The sequence below is a fragment of the Odontesthes bonariensis genome, chromosome 17 (genome assembly GCF_027942865.1).
Source record: "Odontesthes bonariensis isolate fOdoBon6 chromosome 17, fOdoBon6.hap1, whole genome shotgun sequence".
Taxonomy (NCBI): Eukaryota; Metazoa; Chordata; class Actinopteri; order Atheriniformes; family Atherinopsidae; genus Odontesthes; species Odontesthes bonariensis.
In genome coordinates this window covers 28,104,685-28,126,352 of record NC_134522.1, presented here as the reverse complement: position 1 = coordinate 28,126,352, position 21,668 = coordinate 28,104,685, and the positions used below count along the sequence as shown (strand labels likewise).

General features: G+C 38.8%; 2 protein-coding genes across 2 annotated transcripts in view; one reads left to right on the top strand and one right to left on the bottom strand.

The window, feature by feature from the left end:
* Positions 1–1,119: 1,119 nt before the first annotated feature.
* gphb5 (glycoprotein hormone subunit beta 5) lies at positions 1,120–7,145 on the bottom strand. The gene is made up of 3 exons (XM_075447769.1): positions 6,882–7,145; positions 4,392–4,590; positions 1,120–1,707 (listed from the first exon to the last, which is right to left on the bottom strand). The coding sequence occupies exons 1-3, from the start codon at positions 6,908–6,910 to the stop codon at positions 1,516–1,518; spliced, it is 420 nt and encodes a 139-aa protein (XP_075303884.1). The 5' UTR covers positions 6,911–7,145; the 3' UTR covers positions 1,120–1,515.
* Positions 7,146–10,978: 3,833 nt separating this feature from the next.
* LOC142402517 (uncharacterized) overlaps positions 10,979–21,668 on the top strand; it is a 62,660-nt gene continuing 51,970 nt past the window's right edge. The window contains exons 1-2 of the mRNA XM_075488050.1: positions 10,979–11,168; positions 19,235–19,361. Coding sequence (XP_075344165.1) covers positions 19,274–19,361 — 88 coding nt within the window. The 5' untranslated portion in view covers positions 10,979–11,168; positions 19,235–19,273. The remainder of the gene's footprint in view (positions 11,169–19,234; positions 19,362–21,668) is intronic.

Genomic DNA, 21,668 nt, shown 5'->3' with positions numbered 1-21,668 from the left:
GAACACATCACACCAGTTTTAAAATCTTTACACTGGCTTCCAGTCAGTCACAGAATAGATTTTAAAAGCCTGCTGATGGTTTACAAATCCCAGAACGGTTTAGGCTCAAAATACATCTGTGATATGTTCAGAGAATATAAACCTAGCAGAGCTCTTAGATCCAAGGACTCAGGTCAGCTGGTCCAGTCCAGAGTCCAGACTAAACATGGAGAAGCAGCATTTAGCTGTTATGCTGCAAACAAGTGGAACAAACTGCCAGTGGAGATTAAACTCTCACCAAATGGAGACATTTTTAAATCCAGGTTAAAGACATTTCTGTTCTCATGTGTCTATGCATGAAATCTGCAAGGTATCTTTTAACTTATCTTGACTGTTGCTTGTTTTTAAATTCATTTAAATGATTTTATTTGTTTCTCTTTATATTCTTTTATGTATTTTAATGCTTCTTCCACTCCCTGCTGCAGTGCTTTTATTTTATGTAAAGCACTTTGAATTGTTTGTACATGAAATGTGCTATATAAATAAATTGATTTGATTTGATTTGATAAATGTCCACATTAACTTATCCTACAGATTTAACACACTAGAGCATTTTGTAGTAGTGTCTTATTATTGTCATCATTATCATTAAGCCAAACAGGAGGGGGGAGCAAGGAAATTCATCATAGGAGGAGTGTATACTATTTCTCCCTGAGTTTGGAGTTCAATACAGCCCTCCAGCTCCTCAGTAGCATATCTCCTCACTGGATATCACATAAATCCTGTTCTCCTTGGGAATCATACAAATAACTGAACTATTTTCTTTCCCTTGCAGCTGAGGAATAACTGTGAAGAAATTTGGCAACATCGCTCAGGTCTGTTGACGGAGACATAAATAGTGATAACAATATTAGGCACCTGATGAAAAAACATATTTATGTCACTTATAACAATTGAAAGGCTTATAGAGAATGGTTTGTATGTGAGGAAAAGATGCAAAGTTGATTACTTATTTCAAAACTGCGAGATACGATCCACGTATAGCAAAAATCTGCTCATGTGGGACAGAATTAATTGGATGCAAACCATGAAAGAATTAGTTAGGGAATAAAAATTATGAAATGAATAATTTAGTCAAAAAACAATGCAATGTCTTTTTATTCACCATGAAATTTGAATGAAATTGAAGTTAGATTAACCTTAATGATACATTTGAGGAAAAAAATCAGTTTACATGTATCCTTGAGAAAATTTCTGAGAGCCACAACTGAAAATATGTTATGTCTGACATCCTTTTGTTCAACATAAAAATAATTATGAGTAAACAAAATGTATGTGATTGATTTTATTATTCATGGAGTCACCTTCTGAGCTGGTCAGAAAATATATAGCTTCATGCTGATTTACCTGCCTGGCCGTGAAGAAGAGAAACCATACTGCAATGTTTCCTGCTGGTTGATCAAATAGCAGTTAAAGAAGAAGAGAATGGAAGCAAAAAGTACACTTTCTCAAATACAATTTCTCTCTGTTGAGACTTCACAAAGACGTTATGCATTCAGTGGTGCTCGTCGGACAGACTCCACAGTCACACCTTAGGGCCACAGGGTAGGTGTAAGTTGGGTCAACATTGCGCTGGCAGTTGGGCAGTTTCACAGTGACCAGACGTGTCCTGTTGTAAGTACAAACACGCTGGTGGGACTCAATGAAGGGAGCCTCCAGGACTGGCTTCTGAAAATGAAAAAACAGACTTTTTCTTGGAGTTTTTGGATTTTCTTTTTACATGCTGGGTTGATTGGTATTTCTGAATTGGCAAGCAGATTAGACAGTTTTCTTATTAAACAATTTATGTTGATTCATTCTTTTGATCTGTTTGTCATTATGTTCTTTTCACAAAGTCAGTCGATGAACCTTAGTTTTCTTATGGAAACATGTTTCATGGGAATTTTGATACAACTGCAAATCTTCAAGGTTGATAATGTATCCCAGGAATCTGATCTCATTATGCTCTCGCTCTCACAAAAGCTATTCTGGATCATGTTTTAAGACAGTAACAGAGAAGGCAAGAATGTCAATTCTAAAGCTTCAGAGTAGAAGCCGGTAGAAGCTCTGACCTAACTGCCTGGATCCAGACCTTTAACCAGTCCACTCTCTGACCCTCCACTGACTATTACCTCCAGCTGGACCTAAAGCAAGACATCAACTCCCTCTGCTGCCTTCTGATCTCGCTGCGGGGAACAGCAGGCAATAATATATCTTTCTTCTTTGATGGGATTCTAAGAGCATCACAACATAAAGATTGGGCCTCCTGCATGCACAGCAGCTACACTGCACTAATAAAGCTGAGAGAATCACGAGGTTCTTAATGCTTCTTGTCAGTGAATACAATGTGCCAGATGAAACTGGAGATTCCGGAAGGGGGTTTTTGTAGTCAGAATGAGTGGACCTTTGAAATTCAATTCTGACTTATATGCACATGACGCAGTGTGAAGGAAACTGCTGCTGTCACTTCTATCTCTGGTTTCCCTGCTGCTCCCTATTTCTGTGGAATGTTAACTTAATCTCAGTGAATGCTACTCTCAAAGCGTCCTACATTCTTCTGCAAGATTAACACATCAGGCAGCTTCTCATTACATTGTGACAATAATTAGATCTTGGCAGGGTAAACTGAATCTATTTTTTTTCCCAAGAAAACTTGCACAACTGTATTTACCTTTCCCATATTTGACCATAATGTATCTTTCTGCAGCAGAATCCCTGCCTGTGGAGAGACTAATTGGAAATCATGATCTATAATCCAAACGATTTGGGAAACTACTTGGACTGACCGCATATGCGCGCCATCTGTACTTGAGTCGGCCCAGTTTTACATCCTGAGTGAGAGCGTGAATGGTGTAAACCATGTTCTTTGGGTAGTTCTGTTGTGTTGTTCCCAGCAAACCAAGAACGTGCTGTAAAATAATTTAAGTTAAATGAGTCCCAGCTCTTTTAACTGGGTGGTGTTGTTGGTTGTCATTGCTTTGTGTATCTCAGTATGTGAGCCCACCCACAACAGAGGGCACACTCTAGATGTGCTCATTTCAAAGGTTGTTGTTATTTCAAATGTGGATGTTGTCAATGTTGCTTTATCTGATCATTTTTGTGTTTTCTTTGACCTGTCTGTTACACCCAAACCAGCAGTTGGGTGTGCAGTTGTTCAGTGAAGACTCAAAAATGACAGCACAGGGACACAGTTTATGGAAATGATTAGGTTTGAGAACACCCTGTGTTCAGATGATGATGATCTGTTGAACTCTTACACATCAAGTCTCTTAAATGTTTTGGATACCATTTCTACTGTCAAAGTTGGAATGGCTAAAAGTAGGCAAAAGGCACCACGGAGAAAAGAAGAGTCGGTCAGGGCACAGAAAAGGGAGTACCGGAGAGCAAAACGGAAATGGCGCAAGGCAAAGCTCCAGGTTCATTACAAAGAAAAGCTATGTGTGTTCAACCAGACTTTGCGTAGAACAAGGGAGAGTTATTTTTCTGAAATCATCAAAAATTGCAGTAACAGCTCTCGTGTTCTGTTTGCTACAGTAAACAGATTGAGAAACCCTCCAGTTTCACTGCCTTTAGAACTCATTTCTACATCTAAGTGTAATGAGTTTGCAATATTCTTTAATGACAAAGTTCAAGGCATTAAAAATGCAATAATTTCCACAACACAAATAACTACTCTGCAGCCAGCTGGACACCTAGAGCTGACACATTTCACACCTGTTACTATCAAAACAGTCGAAGAGACCATCTGCAGTCTGAGTTCATCAACGTGCTGCCTTGATGAGTTGCCCACTAAATTTCTAAAGTCTGTGCTGAGCAGTTTGTTACCACAACTCACTCATCTAGTCAACATCTCACTCCAGACTGGAACATTTCCAAAGGCCTTAAAAACTGCTGTCATTAAATCCCTTCTAAAGAAGAGCAATCTTGATGCCACAGTACTGAAGAACTACTGGCCCATATCAAACCTGCCATTCTCGGGCAAAGTCCTAGAAAAAGTTGTACACCAACAGCTTACTGACTTTAATTTTGGGGGCCAAATTGTGACAATACCACGTTTTCCCTTGTGGACCAACGTAGCTATTAAAAGTTTTGCTGTGAGACTGGGTTGTCCCCACAGGGGTCACCCATCTCATCCACCCAATCCATTGTATTTGTCTCCTTGCGTGTAAAACTGGCCAACCATTTGGCTGAATCTTTGTTTGGTCAATTGTCCTTGTTCCTCAAATAAAAGATGTAACAAACAACAGGCTGATTCCATTTTGTGTTAAGTTTGCGCGTATCTCTGTGTGATAAAAAAATCACACTGCCACTCCTCCGCTGAACTCTGCATGTACAGTGCAGCAGCTGCCTCCCTTCTCCTCCCTTCTCCTCACCTCCCAGGTCTCACAGCGCCCCCAGCAGGCATCAGTGGTGATGTGCAGGCCCCCACAGCCAGGTTTCTTGGCTAGAAAAGTAAACTCCCGGACGGCACAACCGATGAAGCGCCGCAGGTTAACGGCTGAAACGTGGTGAGGGGAGTCTGACTGTAGAGAGGTCCAGAGCAGAAACCAACTCAGCAACAGTCCAGGCCTCCTGTGGGGCGAGAAGTTCATTTTTAGGGGATTTCTTTTCAGGTTAAATGTACAGAGGGAGCTAAAAGATCATAACTGACTGGCACTAAAGCTGAGAGTACCAGCAGGAACAGAAAAGGAAATTTTGTGAATGCCCACACTCATTTTTTGCTCTCCAGCAATGATGCATAACCTTTGTTAAACTCAAGCATGTTAGACTTTTCCATGGTTGTAGTATTTGCAAATTGTTACTTAACTTCTGCTGCTTGACTTCAAGCAATAAGCATCGTTATTGAAAGTAACATCCACGTTCATAATCATGTATTTTAAAGGAAACCATCCACACATCAGCATCACAAGGTTGTTTGTGATCCTGAAACAAACACACGTTTGTGTCTTTCTATGCTTCATCTTTCCTCTTCATTTAATTCATAAAATACTCAAAATCCATATTTTCTATCTGTTATTATTTCAATAGGGAGAGTAAGTTACTTGTAACCCACCACACTGGCCAGACTACCCTTTCCTGGCTTACGCTACTCCTGACTGATCATCATCAACTAAGCAACGCATCTAATGAAAACATTTAGTTAGAGGCTATGAAGGGTAGGCCATCCCCTCACCACCCTATGACAAGAAAAAAAATTAACTGCAGTATGCTGCAGAACGCTCTGCACAACATAGATTATTTAGTACACTGATACTGACCAATCATATACATAAGTATATATACATATGTATTCATATATATTCCATGTGGCACACCATAGTGCTGTTATGTTACTTTTACTCAATTATCCTGCTGTTGAGGTTTAGTGCTCTATCCTCTGCTGGACAAACCTTTATAAAGACGGACCCAAACTGGACTTTAAAAAATAGCACTGACTATATTGTGTCTTTCTTCATATGTTCTTAAGATTTTCTGTTGGAAAACACTGCTTTTTGGATTGTTTCATCTTGGTTTGCATGTTGAGCTGCTGGTAATTCTGATCTTTTCTGTCATTTTAAACATCTGATATGATGCATGAAATTAACTTTGCCAATGGGAAAGTTGTTTACATGCAGCAGCTCATTGAGCTTTCCAAAACACTATTAAAGCAAGACCCCAAGTGCAGCTGAGTCATAAAAGGGGACGTCTAAAAGACAGGAGAGAAAGGAAGAGGAATTAAAGCCATTTCTTCCCTCCAGCATATTTGGGAATGCGATAGCACTGACAAATAAAATGGATGAGCTTGAATTGCTGATGAGGATACAGCAGTCATATCTGAGGCATGGGTGTGTAGAACATGTGTAACATTAAGACATCTGTCGACAGAGCTGTTAGAGTGAAAGGGCAGATAATGAAGAGCAGAAAGAAAATAAATAATTGCACTGTTTGTTAACAGATGGTGTAATCCTGGACATTTTACCGAGAAGCCTGTTTCTGCCAGATATAAAACTGTTGGCTGTGAGTTTATGTCCACGTTGTCCTCTGAAAGAGTTCACCTTACCCGAGGACACCACATATCAAATCATCAGTTCAGTTGTTGTCGAGCTACAAACACAACACACTGATTTATTTATTTATCCATCCATCAATAATTCAAGACCGTCATTTCCTTTGTGAATTGATAGAGTAATACAGTTCAGCTCAATTCAGTTGATCTTAGCAAGACTATAAGCGCTCCATATACTAAAATCTGGATCTCCTACAAGCTTGGAAACATCTAATCAATTAAGCAGAGTCAGTATCCCAACAGAAGAAGCATAACATCGAGCCAAAATGACTCCATCAAGGTATCAGACCTGAGAACTGCTCATATTATTATATAAACTTGAGCTGCCCAGTTTTAGGCAATTGACCTTAAAAGGCTCTATTCAACATTTTTTAGCAGAGCAGAAAATTAGCAAAGGTCAAATTAAGATATACTTATAATTTTAAAAAAAGTTGGATCTAACAATAGAATTCAAATTTGTTAACTTTTAGAGTTAGATTAGTTTGTCTTTAAAACTATTAAAAAATAGCAATATTAATTCAGCAAAGTTCTCAAGTAGAACTCGTATATAGAAGTATGTCGGTGTAAATCTTAGCTTAGTAATCAAATAATCAGTAAAACACTAATGAAGCATGACGAAAAATGTGAGGCAGTTTTTCGTACTTTCATTTTGCTCATACAATGTAAAAAATGTTCTTGGGGTTCATCCCCAGCACAGGCCATGTTGTTGCAGAGCTTGTGCAGTATTTCCTAAATAAATGGTCTCCTATATGTTACCTGCCATTTAATCAATAAGCATCAGCAGTACTTATTCAAAAGTATATTCTGTATCACTCACCATTGTGGCTTTTTCCTATGAAGGGTCATCTCAGCTGGAACTCGCAGGTACTGTACGATAAATCAAAAGTTGAACTTTGCTGTGCAATGAACTGCTACTATTGATTTTTAATTTGCTTGTTTGCAGTATATTTTGCAAAAATAAATCACAGTGCTTGTCACTGTGTGGTCCTGAACTGTCTGCTAAAGGATCTGACAGTGCTAACTGGGGCTTTTTATCATCCCCTGTCATGGAAATCAGCAGCTGAAGTCCTCACCTCACTCTCCCTCTTCTCTTGACTCCCTAAACCCCCTGGAGGCCATTCTACCTGTCACTACCCATCCTACTTAGTCGCTTGCTTGTTCCCACTCCATTACCTTAATTAAGGAAAGAGTCTGCCCTTTTGTTAATAGTCATTCGCATGGAAGAGTGGGAACAACTTACCGAAACACAGCTCCTACCTGTGTCTACTCTCACTCATGCGAGCTCAATTAGATGGCTCCAGAATCAGACCCCGCTCCTGTTCCCACATGTCAGCAGCAATAATTTCCCCCGCACATAGTTTTATCTTATCTTAATATGACTGTGTTTTACTGTGTTTCATGCAGATAGACAGCAGACTCAGGCTGTGTCAGTGGGGGTGGCATGTCAGCCCACACAGGAGACAATGACTGAAGACCGAATGAAAAAAAGGACAAAAAAAGACCTGTAGTAGGAAGTTGAATTGATTTGAGCGAGTTCTGCTTAATAAGGAAATTACAATTGTCAGAGGCCCTGTGAGAAGAATGGGCAGCCAGTGCAGCACAACTGCTCTCAAGTTGTTAAGAAAATGAAACTTAAAATGTAAAGTTTAGGCAAAGCAATTAAAATAGAATTAGAAGAAGAATGTGTGGAAGATGAGTCAGGGGCAGGTTTGTACTCCTGTCAGAGAACTTGCCTTCCATGCTTGAACAAAGCAAGACTCTTACTGAACTGTGCAGAGTAAGTAGATGTATGATATTAGATTATCCCGGCAATTACAGTAAGGTTTATTGTAATCTATTATAACACGTATAAGCCTGGATTTTCACAATGTGGCTTGGTGTAATTATCCTCAAGTTGTTAATGAAAAATTCTATTATCTTTATTCACTGATATGAGGAAACGTTTTAAAATACATCATTACATGCAGTGCAAATAGCTAGAAATACAGTCCAATTCAGTAGCTTGTGCCTTAGGACAAAAAAAGAAAAGAAAGAGAACCCATGTAAACACAGAAATTATAAAAAATACAAAGAAATAGTGGGAAACATTTGGCCCCTGAAGTTGAACACCACCTTCAACATACAGCTGTAGGGTGCAGACTTGTTATTGTTCTAGCACTTCTCACACTTTTCATTCAGATCTCCTCAGAAAATGACTTTTTAAGCCACTCTAAATGCTGTATTTAACAGTGAAATGGAAAAGAATATAGGGGTTGATAGATGTCTCAGTCAGTTAAAGTTATAGGCAAGGAGAAAAATGTCAGTGATGACTTAAGTGGATGGCTAAAGGTCTCTCAAACAAGAGAAGAGAGTGAACAATATTTTCATTCACTTTATTAAACACACTGGTAAGGCTTTTTTAGGAGAAGACTCACAGAGGTCTCTCATGACTTTGTCAAGGTGCTTTTTGGTTATCTAGTAAGCTTTCAAAATATATCATTGAAGGAAATCTTCTCCGGGGATGCTCAAATGTTGTGCTTGACAGTTGGAAAAAACAAAAATGCAGTGTTCAAAAGACAGTTTTTTAAATCTAGTCAATTTGAGGACTTTTTAAAAGTTGCAAATGTCTCTGATAACCCTAACCCTCTTTCTTTCAATAAATGAATTCTTCTTCTCAAACTGCAAAACATTTTGTGTTTTCCTGCAGACATCGCCATCCACAAAAGTAGTGTGATGCTCTGCTGACCTCTGGTGTTCATATGTGAGACAGATTTTTCGAAAACACCAGCACGTTATGTGACATTAGGACAGTTACATTGAGATTTAACAGGTCACATCACGTTTAGGTTGAAGTACTTTAGCTTTGATACTAACATTTAGGTCTTGAGGAATTCAAGAAAAACATATTATGTTGATCAAACATATTTACACTCTGATAAAAACAGACAAGTGTACGTTACTGCCTAAAATAAGCAGTAACAAATTGATTGGTAAAAACAGCTACATATTAAGTATATCAGGTTAAAACAAAATGTCAAGGGTAGCAATTTGTAAATATAATCTGTGAGAACATGGGAGGTACACGCAGAGCTGAACTGTGTTTCTGAACCGCTGAGCCAGCCTGTGTGAACTTTGACATCTGTCTCTTGAGAGCACACATCATACCATTCTGTAGCCACCTAAATGTGGTTCGAGCTCTTTAATATTCCATCCATCCATCCATTTTCTATACCCGCTGAATGCATCGGTCGGGTCGCGGGGGGGCTGGAGCCTATCCCAGCGGTCATCGGGCGAGAGGCGGGGTACACCCTGGACAGGTCTCTTTAATATTCTGTTTAAGAATTTTTGCATTTTAATGTCTATTTTGAACACATTCCATTATTAGCATAATTATAGATTTTAGATAGGATTTTATTTAAATTCTGTACTGATACAAAACGTTAGAGGAAAGTCAATGTCCCGTTCCAATCTGCTCAACCAATGCATACTTGTAAAAAAAAAAATTGAAATAATACAAAAATAGATAGAATCAAAATAAATGTTCCACTGTGTCATTTTTAAAAAACATTTTTCTCCTGCATGATTTATTTAACCAATATATTTTAAGTTTAAACATTGAAACTCTCTCTTTATATATATATATATATATATATATATATATATATATATATAACTTTAACTGACTGAGACATCTATCAACCCCTATATTCTTTTCCATTTCACTGTTAAATACAGCATTTAGAGTGGCTTAAAAAGTCATTTTCTGAGGAGATCTGAATGAAAAGTGTGATAAGTGCTAGAACAATAACAAGTTGTACTGGTGATTCCTAGTCACATGACAACTTATCACAGCTGTGAACGAACATGTGAGCGTAAGTAGCCAATGACCAGCGGAATCCTTGGAATCACCAAAAAGCTTTCCCTCAACAAAACCTTTTGGTTTATCACGTTACATGATTACGTTACATGTTTTCAGTGTCAGAAGGCTTTTATTTTTGCAGAGAAAGTCTAACATTCACTTGGCCAAGTTCACTTGTTTTAGCTGGACGTATATGTGGCGGATCAACATTGATCCCGTCCCACCTCTTTGCTTCATGGCAACACCATGCTCTGCCAAGGCACATCAGTCCCGCCTCAAAAAGGCATATTTTGAAAAAGGCTTTTGCCTCGTACTTTGAAATCAAAAGTGTAAAACAAAGAAAAGAAGTAGCTCACTTGGTATTCACAAATTTTGTCAGCTATTAGCCAAAGATTGTGACCCTGTAATAGACCTTTTAGTTCCTTTGAACCTTGACAGTGAACAAGCATACACAAAGCAGGAGCCCCCCCCCCCCCCCCCCCCCCCAGCCAGAGTGCAGCCACTGCCTGCATTTCCAGCTATCAGAGGATTATATCTGCATGTTTCGAAAGTTTCACAAATTGGGATGGCTATGATAATGGAAACCTAAGGATATAAGTCTGTTTGTATTACACTATTAACTTCTCTCACAATAACTGGTTAACAGTTAATCATTATTATCATTATTGTTTCGTGTCTCAGAATCTGGTGAGCCATAAACTCCAGGGCCACCATGTAAAACCTAATAAGCCAACGTGCTTTGAAACCGCTGTCAAACTAAGTGTAAAATAATATGAATGCATTTAAAGAAGCTGGAAACTGACAACAGCCTCAGTTTCTGTTCTCTCTAAACTCCATGGTACATTGTATTTTCTTAGTTGTATGGATGAGAGTAGATCCCAAGCTTTGTTTATGTTTTCTGGTGAGATAACATTAGATTTAAAGCTAACTTAAATATGCACTTGTTGGGGCTAAACCTTCAACCCAGGTGAAGATCGCCAGTGCTAAAGTAGAGAAGGGGGTGTGTGCTGAACCCTGACTTGTTTCTATATTTAGTGTTCCAGTGAGTTTTCTGCTTGGCCCTGGTATGGCTCTGGCTTCTCCGATGACAGTCCGTCCCGTTCTGGACCTCTGCAGACTCCAGATCTGCCAAACTGCGCTTCAGGTTTCATCTCCAATAACTACAACAGTAACAGAGCTAGATCTGTTCTTTCACATTGGAGTTCATTACTGGCCGGGACTTTCATCTGCAACCCCCCTCCCCAAAAACATATTCTTTGGCTTCCTGTAAGTACAAGAAACTTTTAGAATGTTTTTTATCTATCAGATAGTTTAGATTAAATAATAGTAAATGGCTTTTGACTGATAGTATTTGATCCCATGTATTAACAGTTAAGTTATTGCTGCATTTCCTTTGCTGTGTGTGAAGGGAACAGCTTCTCATTAGTCTTCTTAAACCTGCAGGGAAGCCGCTTGTTATCCGCCTTATTAAAAAGTCCTTTGGTCTTCCTCAAGGACTCATTAAATGCCTCAACTGAACTGATCTGAAAACATCCACGCACACGAGTGCCCTGCTGCTATTTTTGGGCCCTGTAAGCTTAATAACAGCAACATTATCTTACATTCCTGCAATCAAAGTGAGAGCACTTAGTTCTACTTGATAATAGACAGCAGAGACATAGCGACTGGTTAAATGCAGTCGAAATTCTATTCTACACTGACTGAAAATGAACACTCTTTTGTTGTACTAGTTAAGTACCAATGAGAATGAATGCATGGACATAAAAAACATTCTTCAGCACATAGCATGTCAAATCCTGTAATCACTATTACAGTCTATCAGTCTCTGTATTACAACCTCTAAACGCTTATCAGAATGTTTCTCTAAACATTTATACTTTCACAATGGATTGTTAATCTTTTTTTGTATTATCTTCAACCTAATTCAATTTATATTTCATTGTAATTCAAAGCACAATCAGTCTGCTTTAAACTGTGTTACGTGCCCATTCATGCTTTAAAGCTTCCAAGGAAACAACACTGATTCAAATACAACTGAAGTGAAGAGACAATAATTTTGCTAAGCATACTGGATTATTTTTTGATAAAGTGGTATGCATAGGGGAATGACCTGGTTTGATTTGTGGCATACGAAAGAACTACAACAGCTCTGTGGTTTTTATCAGTTGCCTGCTAACCCGATGGTGAAAATGATTGAAATATATAAAATGAAATAGTACATTTGGACAGAGGTAAAACCAAGGGTACTACAGGGATGGTAATTAACAATTTGTGTGGCGTTCAGAAATTTGAACTTGCACTTGATATTCTGGGGACATGTGGGACAGAGAGCACCTTTTTAGAAAGGAGTATAATATGGCCCCCATTACAACTTCTGGACAGTCGTATTAGAACTTACTGTAAGAAACAAAGAGATGTTGTTTTCTTAGTGGTGGCATTTTCTGAAAAAAGGCCCTGTTACACCAAACTGACAGTTGTCTGAAGGAAATGTCACGAGTGTGGCTGATTGTCTGTCACCCTTCTCCTTTTAGTGCGAGCACTTCGTTAGCACTTGCGGACCCCGTCCACATTCTTTTTGATGTTGCGTCCTACTGTTCAGCACATAGAGCGAGCGCAAGAGAATGGAGGCCACATGTCAAACACACTCTCTTCTAATTTGTCATCTTCATCTCTTTAAAACAAGTAACATTTCACAAGAACGTGACAATGTGATGAAGCAAACCAAAGAGCCCCTGACAACCAGGATTCAGGAGAAGCCAGCTCTGTATGACATGACCAAAAAAAAAAAAAAAAGCGAACATGGCTTTGTTTATGCTTGTCTTTAAATCTACACTGTGTTCCGGTTCACCTTATTGAATAATGTTTGTATGATAATGTTAAGTCTTCCTGTGCAGGGATAGTTCATACATACATCCTTCCTGGCAGTTGAACTTACTTTGTTAGGTGTGTTCAAACAAACTTTGTGCCCTGACGATGGCAAAGTTAGGGGACACAGCAGGAGGCCTTTAGTCACTGCTGGTTTTTGTGACTTAAGAGAAAGGAAGAAATCCTCATTCAAGCCAAAACAGTCCTAATGATAATTTACAATGTTCTCCATAACAAAATGCATTTCACTGATTTGTTCCATATTGTCCTTTGTCCTCTATGATGTGTTTGTTGTTGAAAAGAAAGTGGAAATGGCTTTCACCTGCACTATTAGCACGCCTCCCAGGGTGTGTCAGTCAAAGCTTTGTCTGACAGGTTTAGCATCAATGACTGATTTATGTGATTCTCAGCCTTAGGCAAAGACCTGCTGGAAATCATTCAGAGGGTTCCAATGAAAGAGTGGTGTTATGTGGGCTGGGGCGAGGCTCAACCCTGACAATGAGAGGAAAACACCATGTGGGAATGTGACTCTGGCAGGTGTTTGTTTACAATAACAACATGAATTGAGTCCTTTCCTCCAGTGTAGTTCAGTTCCAACTTGTAGTGATTATCCAGTTAAATACTTTGATTCAGACAGATTAGTTCAGTCCATTTTATATCAGTTCAGTCTGTTAACACTTTTTTATTGAGGAATACAGAGGCTCAGAGGTGGTTTTATTTCATACTACACCCTGTGCAACAGTAAATATTTGAGCACATTAAACCCTATAAGTTGATCCAAACTTAAAGGTTTCAGATATCTTGATGGGGTTGAATGAGATAAACTTTACACTGACAAAAGTTGTGCTCGGCACCTTTATGTATATCATAATGCAAGCTGAGTTATTTAATCATCATTTGCCCTTTTCCACCTCTATTTAGATTAGATTAGAGAGAGGGATGGATGTGTGGAAGAAGAGAAAGACCATAACGAAATGTGACTCCGGGCCCTGCAAATATACATGACACTGTTTCACTTTGTCTGTTGTGTCCCTGTGTTCATGTTACATGACTTCTTGTTTTGAGTTTGCTCATTCTGTTTTTCCCAAACCAGCCAGTAGCAAGTGTATCTGTTCCATTGAAATCATTTGTTAGGTTATCTGACACAAAGCTCTCATAGCAGCTGCTAAGACCACTCAAAATATTTTTCTATGTCTTTATGTAAGCACTGACCTTCATCAATGTGTAAAGCGGCATCGATTTCATACTGCCCTCCATTTCACTTTTAATCTCACATGCAAATCACTGAATGTTTGTCAGAAGTGGACAGTGCTGAACAAGTATATTCACACCTGGCATAACAATGCACCCTGACATGAGTGCATGAGTGACCGCTTCTGATCAAAGATCCAAGTTACCTGCTCTGCATGGAAATAAACCCGTAGGCGCTGCACAACTGTCAGCCATAACAAACAGGCCATCAGCATGTCTGGTGATGTTTCTGCAAAATCAAAAAATACATTCAGCGATCCAAACTATATCTTCTATATCGATATCATTCAGACATTAAAGTGATACTCCAGAGTAGATTCAACCTGGGGTCATTTGAACCGTGACATCCAGCCAAGTAGCCCACCCGCAGTTTTTTCGATATTGGCTGAACATCAGCTGAGTTACTGAGTTATCCCGAATAGCTTCGTACAAGGGTTAATGGATCCTGGTCCGCATCTCCAAAATTACCACACTAAAATCACATGCCATGACACCAAACTTCTACAGTAGTACAAATATGGTCTGTACTCACCAAATGATGCATTTGGAAGTTTGAAAATAGTCCAGGAGTTAATTATTATCAACACAAGCCTGATAGCTTTTCTGCTGCTAAAGCTCGTCACTTCAGGGAGCTGGGAGCTTCAAAGTAAGATGAGGGTTGATCTACTACTGCAGACAACAAAGCAAGGCTGCTCAATTTCTCCATTGATAAAATAATTTCACAACTCTACAACATAAAAATTCATAAAAAAACATGTAGAATATAGCATATACTTTGTTGTCTACAGTAGTAGATCAACCCTCATCTTACTTTGAAGCTCCCAGCTCCCAGAAGTGACAAACTCCTGGACTATTTTCAAACTTCCAAATGCATCGCTTTGTGAGTACAGACCATATTTGTTCCACTGTAGAAGTTTGGTGTCATGGCATGTGATTTTAGTGTGGTAAGATACTGCCAGGATCCATTAACCCTTGTATGAAGCTATTCGGGATAACTCAGTAACTCAGCTGATGTTCAGCCAATATCGGGTGGGCTACTTGGCTGGATGTCACGGTTCAAATGACCCCAGGTTGAATCTACTCCGGAGTATCACTTTAATATCCATCAATCCATAGTCTATATCCATGCATTTTCAAACATGCTTTATCCAATTTTGGTCCTGACTGGTCCACACAGCCCCAAACATTAACATGGTTCAGATTTTCCTTATGCCTAACTATTGCAGTGTTTTGACAAATACTTCATCCATCCATCCATTTTTCTTTTTTCGGCTTAATCCAATTTAGGCTCGCAGGGGGGCTGCCTATCCCAGCTGCCAATGGATGTGAGGCTGGGTATGCCCTGGACTGGTTGCAAGTCCATCCCAATTCCACACAGAGACAAATGAGACAAAGAACCATGCACAATTTAGAATGAATTTAGAATCCCCAGTTAACCTAACATGCATGTTTTTGGATGGTGAGAGGAAGCTGGAGTATTTGGAGAGAACACACGCTTGTACGAGGAGAACATGCAAACTCCACACAGAAATGCCCCAGCTGGGAATTGAACCAGGAACCCTCTTGCTTTCAATAAGGACAATGACAAACACAATATAAGAGCAGTGGAAAAAAGGGATAGAATAATTGATTTGTGATGTTGTGTCAGCACAATTTTGTTGACTAAAGACACACAAAATTAAGCTTTTAAAATCTCTGCTGTTGTCAGTCTGAACAAGTGTCTGAAGAAACAGAATAATAAATAAATGGCAACTTTACTGCCTGTAATACACCCATGAGTTATGAGTGAGCTTTAAAAAGCATCTAAGTCAGCTGATTTGTGGAGCTCTGAGATGTGAAAATGTGAATGCAACTGTTTCTTTCTCCTTCAAAAGCCTTGTCACGCACTGTTGTTGTAAATAATAATCTGAGCACTTAAACCAGAGTGGTGTATTTAAAAAGCATCTGAAGCTGGTGTTATGTCCTCTTGACGTTCCTCCTCCCTGTGTTTTTTCCACAACAGCATGTGGTGTGTTTAACTGCCTGCTGCCAGGATTGTTGCCACAATTAGAGTTGACCGGAGTGACTTGTGACTTTGACTCGGGGAAAACGCTGTCATGGTCTCTCTTTCTGTCACTTGCCATTCTGCCATTTAATTCTCTCTCATGCAAAATATTTTTCCAGCTCTCTTTTCTTTCACCATTTTCACCTCATCCGTTCTATTGAACTGCTCCTCGTTTTTTGTGCAACAGCAAAACAAAACACTAACGAGTACAAAACACGTAAAAGTAAAACTAAAAAGTAAAAAATCTAACAAGTAAAAAAACAACAACAGAGAAATACTCTTTACACAGTCCCAGCAACAATCAGGTATCAAGTACATTCTTACAACCTAAAACAATTATGGCTTTTGTCTATCTAAAACTATCGACAACATTTTGCATTTGTTATTATAACAAAAAAATATTCGCAGTCATAAAAGCAAACGTCCTGTTCCATGACAGTTTACCATTACTTACTGTCTTATAGAATGTTATAGGGAAAAATTACCTTTTTGTACTGTATGTGTATTTGCATAACTCTCTTTCTGTGGATATGCTGACTCTCTCACCTCACTGGTCTGTCACTCAGCAGCTGACACGAAGCCTTGGGATAGCTCAAATGCCGTGCTATAGTGGTTTAACCCAACCCCCTCTCTCATATGCATGCATACAGTACAAGTCAGTGTAGCTTGACTAGAATGCATGTCTGCGCACACAAACGCAAATCAATTGGCAAAGGTTTTCAGGTTATATTTCTAGAAACTGCTCGTGCTTTGCTGTAGCGCTCTTGTGAAAAAGTGGAGCAGAGCAGCACCACAGGAGGAAACTTTGACAAATACGGGATAAATACTTTATATGTTGCATAGGAGACTATGCGGTTGATTCAGTTTGTTTGTCTGACTTTTTGAAAGATTCTACAATATGTTATGGGCAGATTTGCATGAAAAATTTGTCGGCACAGAGTCATCACTTTTAATGATATCGTATCAGAATTAGAATCTTTAAAGAATCTGACTTATTTCTGGGTTGTAAAAGTTTTAGAAAAATTGTTTAAGTGTCAGTATTGGTGTTATATTCATATAGTTTGCAAAGACCTTTTCACATTGTGTTCTTTAATTCAGTTCTGAGAATCTACATTTAAACTCAATCCAACTTTCAATATTGTACGCTTGGAAACTATAATGAAGTCTGGGCAACATCTTATGCAGACAGATTTTTGCTGTTGTGGCCTCTGGGCTTTGCAGCAGAGCAGCCTTCCTGTACATGATGTGTTCCAGAATTGTCAAGTCTTAAATGTTATCTGTAGCGTCTCAAACGTTAGATATGTACAGACAGGCCCTTTTTTTTATTGATCTTGTTCACCTAGAGTCGTTACCTCTGAAGTTCTACCACTCCCTTTTTATAGATAAAGCTTTTTGGTTTTGTCTTGACTTGACATCACCAAGCCCACCAAGATCTCTTTCTGGTTTGCTTTGTTGTAAATTACTTACATTACCAAACAGACATATTCTCCACTTTTGATGCCCTCCTCTCTGTTAGGAAAGAAACAATGAATAAACCTTTGCGCTTGTGTAATGATACCGGAAATAAGATGTAAGTTGTGCCAACCAGAAGTTGTTAAGCTGATCAAATGTGATGATACTTTTTCCCATTCCTCTGGCTGTGAAGGCAGTTTGAATTACACAAACTGCTACCATTTGACCTGATCTGGCATTTGGTCTGACATTTTGGTGAGTCATAGCAGTATTTCACACTATTGTATTTTCACCTGTCTGTGCTCTTAAACTGTCATGTCAGGTGTGCTTGCAATCAGCAGACAAAGACACGATAGCGTAATCAAAGGCATCATTATGATTTTACAGTTTGATGTACGTTGACTGGCATGTTTTGCGAGATCTCTAAATGTCACACATTTCTCTCAGTTTACTCATTCATATCCCAGAGCAAGACTGAACAAGACAAAACATAGCCCGGCTCTTGCGGCACTTTGTGTAGCCCTTAGTTTATACTGGCTAGTTTGCTCTCCAAAAGATTCACTCCCTCTGGACTGTATTTTGGGAGGTTTGTTTTTTTTTTGCTAATTTGCTAAGTATTTTCTTGTTGTGATGTTCTAAAAAAAAATAAAAATCAGGGATGATTATTCCTGCTTCTTTTGCAGCCACTTGACCTAGGCACCCTTGCAGTCATTTAGTAGACTCCCCTGTAGTAGACAAACTCCCCTGTATTCCAGCTTTAGCCATCAGCCGTCTGTCAAAGAGCTGAAACTCGGCTGTAACTTTGTCATGTAACAGGATAATGATGCCAAGATCACCGGCAAAGCTACAGTAGAATGGTCTGAACAGAGAAGTAAGAATAAAAGTGTTACAATGACCGAGTCAAAGTCCAGCCCTCAGCCCGATTTAAATGTTGTGAACCTCAAGAGAGCTGTGCATAAACGGGTGCCTATGAACATCAGAAACAAATGCTGTAAATAAGAGTGGACCAGACTTGCTCTATTACTATGTTAGAGACTGACAACATCGAACAGAAAATGATTACTTCATGTTATAGCTGTTAAGGATGGTTCTGCAAGCTCTTGAATCACGTTGTTGTATTACCTTTTTTTAAGACCAGGGGACTTTTTTTTTTTATTGCCCAGCCAGCATGTCCATGTGGGGCCCATAAGGTTTAAATTTGGTCTGCAGATAAGGGTCCCATGTGGGTTTGTCCGCAGTTTCCACGGTGGCCTCAACTGTGTTTGCCCATATGGGTTTCAAAGTGCAACTAGAAGGGTTAGGGTTAGGGTTATGCTAAGCGTTAAATTATTCCAAAGGCAATATAGATAAACACATCACACAAAGTAAAAGAATGTTCACATTCAAATAGGCTAAATGCAAAGTCCAACTAAAGCCACACAGCAACTTAAAACCCATATGGGTAAACACAGGTGAGGCCACCGTGGAAACTGCGGACAAACCCACATGGGACCCTTATCTGCAGCCCAAATTTAAACCTTATGGGGCCCACATGGACATGCTGGCTGGGTGTGTCCTGAATAAGGTATTCAAGTAGATCTAAGTACACAGCTGATAACACAAAGTATTAAATCTTCTTTTTATGTTGCAGGAATCTCATCAGATTTGCGTTGTATGTGTAAGGTTTAGTTTGTGAGGTTTCGCTTCAACGCTGATGTTAGTTTTTCTTTGTATCTTCCAGAGCGGTGCCATGCTGCCGGGAGTCCTTTGATAAGAAAGGATGTCATCAGAGCTCTACTCCAGTGATGGTCTGGTGGAGAGGGGGTCCATCCCCTTGGACATTGACAATGTCCACATGCTGCTGCAGGGTTAGTCTTGCTTTAGAATTCAGTTTTGTGTTTCTGACCAAACATGCAATAAGCATTATTTTCTCATTATGAGACTCGTGCAGATATGTTTTGTGCTTTTAATATTTAACTGGGTTAACGGATTTAGCTACTATGCTGGTTTAACAGACCGATGATATTCTTCAATTGGGACTCGAAGTGCAAGTAAATTGAATACATTTGTGCTAGGAGTCTTGTCATGCCACATGAAAAAAAGATTAACTGTCCTGCCAAAACTAAATGATTAAAGAAATACCCAAGTATAGAGAATAAGATTTCAAACAACATCATGAAACAATGAGCAGGGATCTCAACCCTTGGGTAAAAAAAAGGCTATCAATCAGCACCATCAGCATACTCACTTGCACAAACGAACTGTACTAAGTTTGCAATAAGAACTCACCAAAGTGAAGGAAAATCACATAACCAAACTGAGCAGCTTGGTTATACACTGTTTATCCCAAAATTTCAATAAGATACCTTCCTTTCAATTACACCTGCTCACCTTTCAATTAATTCATCTTTGTGATTTGTGTAATAGACAGTAAACAAGGTAACTTATAATCATTTGCAGGCATTTATTGGCAACAATGCCAGTTTGAATGAGGAGTTAAAGTTGTTCCACAAATTCTGGAATCCTGCAATGATACATTTGTGTGATTAAGGCTGCATGATTGTTTGCATAGCTACATGGCAAAATTGTTTTAGTGTCAGTATTGGTGCTATATTTATGTAGTTATAGTGCTGTGGTAATTGCATCATTAGTTTTAGGAGCAGGATTATTTGCTTTACATATGCTCAAAGCTAATATGACAGCTAATTATTTCTGGTCAGTTTCTCACCTTGAGATACATCTTAAGTAATGCAGATGTGAAAATACGAGAATCTTATGTCTTGATTGTGGTTACAATACAATATCTCTAAAACCTCAGTTATGTTCTGTCTGGAGGACAGTCCAGTGACATCATCTAAGTCCATTACAGGCTACATCTTGTTCCACTTTCTTACTTTTTTTTGACTTGAGGTAATGCTTGGTTTAATCTCCTGAAACTGAACCGCTGCTATCTGAGAGATATGAGTCATACTGCAGAGAGCCTACTGGAACGAGAGAACATGAGGGTGGAGAGGATAATAAACGCTGCTCACTCATCATTTCTCTGTACCTTAGGACATTTTGGAACATCCAAAGCTCAGCTTTGAAGCATTAGTAGTATAATTTAATGGTGTTACCATTGTAACATATCTGTCTTCAATAGTACACTTTGGTTCTCAACTATTCAGCCATGTCTTCTTAAAGTCTTCTGCGTGACTCATTTCTAGTTTTATTTGGAACAACCTGTCATGGTGTTATCGCTTCTTACTAAATTATCAGTATTATTGATTTACAAATTTTGAAAGCTGTTTATTTAATTATAGAATGGATTCTTTTAACAATGATACATGGCCATTTGTTTAAGTTGATGCAACTTTATGAACAGGTGGTAATCTGTAAACAGATGGCAGCATAGGCTTTAACATCTCATTCTCTCTATCGTGTCTCAGTCTTTCTGTCCTTCTTTCAATGCTTTCATTTGTCTGTCTCTGTCTCTGCTCACCTTTCACTTTATTCATCTTTGCGATTGGATTGTTTCAGGATTTTAGCAGGTCCCTGTTGTGCTTTCTTCATGTGTTCTAGCTCTTTTTCTCTATGTAAAGTCGCTCTTTCTCCACTCACCCCAGTTCTCTTTCTTTTCCTTAATTATTGGGGTACATTCTTGTAAGATTATTCATTTGACTATTTTTAGTACATGACTGCTCTCACATTTAGATCACAGTGTTGTTTTTAATTACAGTCTTGTAAATGCTTTTACAGCTACATCATTTCCAAGTGGGACTATTTGCAGAAAGGATGACGTAATCCTAAATTAATAGTGGCAGTCTTTCATTCCTTGTGTAAAATTTAATGGAAAATGATCAAAAAAAAAAAAGATCTCAACAACAGCTTAACGTGTTTGTGATTGTTCCTCATATTTAATGTTTGCATTAGCAGGGTTTGAGGGGAAAACTCAGCAACTTCAACTTAAACTTGGCATATACATTTTTAGAATTTAGTTAAGATGCACAGATTGTGGTACCAATTTACTCAGTTAGGGTTCGAAAAAGATCACAGTTTGTAGTAAAATACAGCTTTCCAACACCCTGTACTTTCCTTGCAAAATGTCACGATGTGACGAGACAGTCACTGGGATCTTCTTGCTTAAATACATTGACTTCATACAGTTCCTCAGAACTGTTAAGATGACACCTATT